Source organism: Nematolebias whitei, chromosome 17 (genome assembly GCF_014905685.2).
Source record: "Nematolebias whitei isolate Nwh7 chromosome 17, NemWhi1, whole genome shotgun sequence".
Taxonomy (NCBI): Eukaryota; Metazoa; Chordata; class Actinopteri; order Cyprinodontiformes; family Rivulidae; genus Nematolebias; species Nematolebias whitei.
The window spans coordinates 8,957,582-8,962,592 of NC_056514.1; the positions used below are offsets into that span (position 1 = coordinate 8,957,582).

At 41.7% G+C, this 5,011-nt stretch overlaps 1 protein-coding gene across 1 annotated transcript in view; it reads left to right on the forward strand.

Moving 5' to 3' along the window:
• The window catches only part of LOC119424112 (formin-2), a 17,706-nt gene continuing 12,695 nt past the window's right edge, over positions 1–5,011 (forward strand). The window contains exons 1-3 of the mRNA XM_037691581.1: positions 1–20; positions 753–882; positions 1,407–1,553. Of these exons, the coding sequence (XP_037547509.1) occupies positions 1–20; positions 753–882; positions 1,407–1,553 (297 nt within the window). The remainder of the gene's footprint in view (positions 21–752; positions 883–1,406; positions 1,554–5,011) is intronic.

Below are 5,011 nucleotides of genomic sequence, written 5' to 3' on the forward strand. Positions count from 1 at the left end.
ATGGCAGGTCCAGAAAGGAGGCAAGCAGGTCTTTCTATAGGAGTAAAGAAAAAAAAATCTTAAAATATAAATAATTACATATACAAACTATTCATATGAGGAAATGTGGTAAATTTGTCCTGCAGTAGTCTAAGCCTATATCAGGATGACTAAGAGATAGCTCAGGAAACCAGCCAACCCTAACTATAAGATTTATCAAAAAGAAAAGACTTAAGCCTAATCTTAAACGTAGACAATGTGTCAGCCTCACGGACAGATACTGGAAGTTAGTTCCACAAGAGAGGAGCCTGATAACTGAAAGATCTGCCTCCCATTATGCTTTTGGAAACTTTTGGGACCACTAGTAAACCTGCAGTCTGAGAGTAAAGTGCTCTGTTGGGAAAGTATGGAACAATTAGATTAGTACTATAAGATGTAATCACATTGTGAAATGTGGTTGGTGTAACACAAAATGTCATACTTGCACAACACAAATACAAAGTATTATTTACACTTATATCTTCTTAAGCATTAAAAAATAAAAGTGACAATGTACTCTGTCTGTAATGACAATGTGCCCGCATTTGGATTTGTGCACCATAGTTTGAGAACTCATGCTGTGTTAACAGCAAAGGTATCTGAATCAGATAACTGGATTTGAACTTGTTCTGAAAGTCTCACCACAAAAACAGAGGTAGAAGATAGAAATATGTTGAAAGGCCAAAGTTAAACCAAACATTAATATTTCTTAATGCCTGTCTTGTTTATTGCAGATTTCTCTATCAGCTCTCTCTAATTCCAAACTTCTCCAGTAGAGTGTTCTGCATCCTCTTTCGGTCCAGCTTTTCCGAGTGCACGTCATCTATCATGAGGAAACTGAGTAATCTAAAGAAGGTGTGCAAGGTGAGTAAAACTGCTTCACAAAACTTTGGAAGCTGTGACCGGTGGAACAAAAGAAAATATAAAAGTATGCCAGACACATGTTATTAATGTTTTTACTTGTACCCTAACCTTTGTGTGTATGTGTGTGTGTTTGTGTGCACACTTGTGTTTATGTATTTGTCTGTTATTTTAAAAGTCTCATGAACCACTAGACAAATTCTAATAAAAGCTTGCACTAAGTAATCGTTTAATGTACAAAAATCCTACAATTGCTTAATGTTTGGGGTCACCTCGATTCAAGATGGCTGTCACAGCCAGCTTACCTTAGTAAACACAAGATGGAAAGTTGGTTGCAGCTAAGTCAATTACTACCTATGTTCCAAGAGCTACACACTGCACAAGATGTTTGTCAAAAACTTGAGCATTTTAAACAGGATAATGTATTTTTTCATCTGACAGATTTGGAGGAAAAAAGAAAATACTCAGAACGTCTTTTGCACTGTTTTCCAGTCTTGATTCTTGTTTTATATTTGATCTTTTTACAGGCTCTACAGGACAGTGAAACAGTAAAGAATATTCTAGGTCTGGTTCTGGCATTTGGAAATTTCATGAATGGTGGCAATCGAACCAGAGGTCAAGCTGATGGCTTCACCCTTGAGATTCTCCCAAAACTTAAAGATGTCAAGAGCAGTGTGAGTACAAAATCCAATTCTGAAAAACATTCAAATTATCGTCCATCTTGACACTAAAGGAAGACAACTAACAGATATACATTCACAGACAGATAAGTTAACATGTGAATTGATCCCACACATGCCTGATTGGAGTTGACCTCACACATTTTATTGATGGAAAGATGGTGTTAAAATGTATTATGCGTGGTGTTTATGTATGTGAATGTTTTTGTACAGTGCCCTGAGACAAATTCTGTTGTGATTTGGTGCTATATAAACTGAACTGAATTGAACTGAATTGAAGAATTGAACTGAAATACTGGGGCAGCCATCTTGGGACTGGAATTTCACAGATTTGATTCCTCATGTCAGTTATCTTATTTATTTTCCAATCACTTAAATTGTTGCACACTGCTGCACTTGTCTAAATCCCACATGTGTGATGTGTCAAATGCAGAGAACAAATTGTATCATTGTTTGGGCTTATTCAATGATAACACATTGCACTTTCATATTTAGACTTGGCTGTGTACAGGAGGACCTTAACATGAGCCCATAGACAAAAGTGACTTATGTGGACGGGTGTTGTCTTGTTGAAAGACTGTACCAGGATGTTATCTCAGGATAGGTAAGACATGTAGTATGTCACCCTTGTAGTAATATGTCAAGATCCCTCAGCTGACTACCAGAGGTGACTTGTTGTCAGACTCAATTACTCCCCAGCGTATTTCACAATGGCACAGGACGGGTCCTCTTACTTTAGTGCTGCCAAACACACACATAATTGTCATCTGCAGTCATGCAGAGAAACTGTTCATTACTGAACAATGACTTTCATCATTAGTTCATGTCTTTCAGTTACAGCACCACTCCAAACAGAACCATTTATGCTCAGGTCTTAATGACTATGGATTTTGAACCACTTTTGCTTATGCCAGTTATTGATGCAATGTTTTTTCTGTATGTGTATCCACTCTCAAACTAAGAAAATCATTGCTCCAGGTCAAGAATTAGTCACTGCTCCAATCAAAGAAGATCACACATTTGAGAGCCATGTTCATGAGTCAAAATAGTAGATGATGTGAGAGATGGATTAACAGATTGAAGCCTCATCTGTAGTAATGAGGGTGTTGCCTGTCTAGTCTGTCTTGGTGAAGAAGAAGCTTAACTAAAAAGCAAACCTCTGAATTTACTAGTCTGTCTACTTTACTACAACCCCCACCTACGATGTTTAGATCAAGACTGAGAACAAAAATTTAGCTGCAAGTGGTTGAAATTAGTTTCTTATGTAGAGCTCATAGTACAACAGCTGTTTATCCTAATCAAAAGGAGTCAGCTGAGGTAGGTCTGGCATCTGATTAGGTTCACATTCCTTCAGAAGTTTTCCAGGTATGTCCCACTTGAAGGAGACCCCAAGGCAGACCCAGATTTTGCTGGAGGGATTATACAATGGTGGTAGGCCAGACAAAGTTATTTCTAGGACTCATATTGTCAGAAAACAGCAAGGATCTCACTGTCCCTTGCTAGGATGTGTGTTACCGGGGCCTAACCTGGTACTATATCTGGGGGAGGGGCTCATCCCAAATGAGCAACGTGAGACTGCCTTTCTGTTGGCTCACCACCTGCAGGTGGGGCCATGTGAGTCTGTTGCAGTGCCATGGGTTGTAGCTGAAGGCAGGGACCTTGGCCCTCTGACCCTGCCTTAGCAAAGCTGGCTCATGGGACATGGAATGTTACCTCTCTGGTGGAGAAGGAACCTGAGCTTGTGCATGAGGTTGAGAGGTACCAACTAGATATACAGTAATTGGGCTCTCCTCGACACATAGCATGTGCTCCGGAAACATTTCCTTGATAGGGGCTGGACTTTTTTTGTAATTTTTTACTCACACCTCCAAGAGAGCTAGAACTGCATCCCAGCTGAAGTGGGGGGCATTGAGTCCCAGTGGGCCATGTTTTGAACCTCCATTGTTGAGGTGGCTGCCTTGAGTTGTGGCTACAAGGTTGTTGATGTTTCTTGCAGTGGCTATCCTTCAACTTAGTAGTGGACACACCAGGTAAGGAAGGAGTCCTGTGGGGCCTTGTTGACTGGTAGGACTCCTGAGGCAGCTGAGAGGTATCAGCAGGCCACATGGGCTGCAGCCCTGACTATTGCTAAGGCAAAAGCTCAAACGTGGGAGAAGTTCGTTGTGGCCTTGTACAGAGACTGTCACTCAGCTCAGAAGAGCTTCTGGCAGACCATCAGGTGGCTGAGGTGAGGAAAGCAGTGCTTTACTGACACTGTGTTTAGTGAGGGTTGGGTGGTGTTGACCTCAGCCAATGACATTGTAAAGAGGATGAAGGAATATTTCTCAGGCCTTCTCAATCCCGCTGGCACATCCTCCATGGAGGAAGCTGAATTGGGTTCATCGCCATCTGCTGGCTTCCTTAGATAGATAACATTTAGTAATTGGCTTTTTTAATAAATGTGAATGTTTTTGTACAGTGCCCTGATAAAAAATTCTGTTGTGACTTAGCGCTATATAAATCAACTGAATTCAGTTTAATTTAATTGAGTTGGGGGACTTTGAGGTTGCTCTGTCCATAACTGCCTCACTGCACTGGTTACCGGTTCACTTTCAAATCCAGTTCAAAATACTCATGTATGTCTAATCACTGAACAGTGTCGCCCCTCCCCCCCCCCCCCCCCCCCATCTCTCTGATTTGCTACAACCGTATGTCCCACCACGCTCCCTGAGGTCAGCGGACCAGTTGCTCCTCACAGTTCCAGGAACTCGTCTTAAGCGCAGAGGTGACAGGGCCTTCTCTGTAGCAGGACCAAGACTCTGGAACGAGTTACCTCTGCTTGTCAGACAGGCCCCCTCCCTCTCGGTTTTCAAGTCCCGTTTAAAAACTCACTACTATTCAATGGCTTTCAACACAAGATGATCTGTGTTTTGATCCTGTATGGTCCACACTGGTTTGTCGTCATTATCTGCATCGTTTTTGTCTATATTCTGATTTACCTCATTTTGTATTTTGCTTTGTGTGTTACCTGTTGTTTTGTCTGTACAGCACTTTGGTTGGCCTTGTAGCTGTTTTAAGTGATTTATAAATAAAGTGGTATGGTAACCGGGGCTGAGATAGTTAAAAAGCTTGGGGCCTGGCTCAGTGATCACTAACAGTAGCCATTTTGCTACTTGTATTTGTAAATGTGGCGGTAAAATGAGTTTTCTCCATAGGGTAGCTGAACTCTCCCTTAGAGACGGGGAGAATTTCAGTTATCCAGGAGAGACTTGGAGTAGAGCAGTGCTCAACATCGAGAAGAGCAAATAGAGGTGGTTTGGGCATCTGGTAAGAGTGTGACCTGGCTCGAAAACAAGTGGAAGATGATGGATGGATGGATGGATGGATGGATGGATGGATGGATGGATGGATGGATGGATGGATGGATGGATGGATGGATGGATGGATGGATGGATGGATGGATGGATGGATGG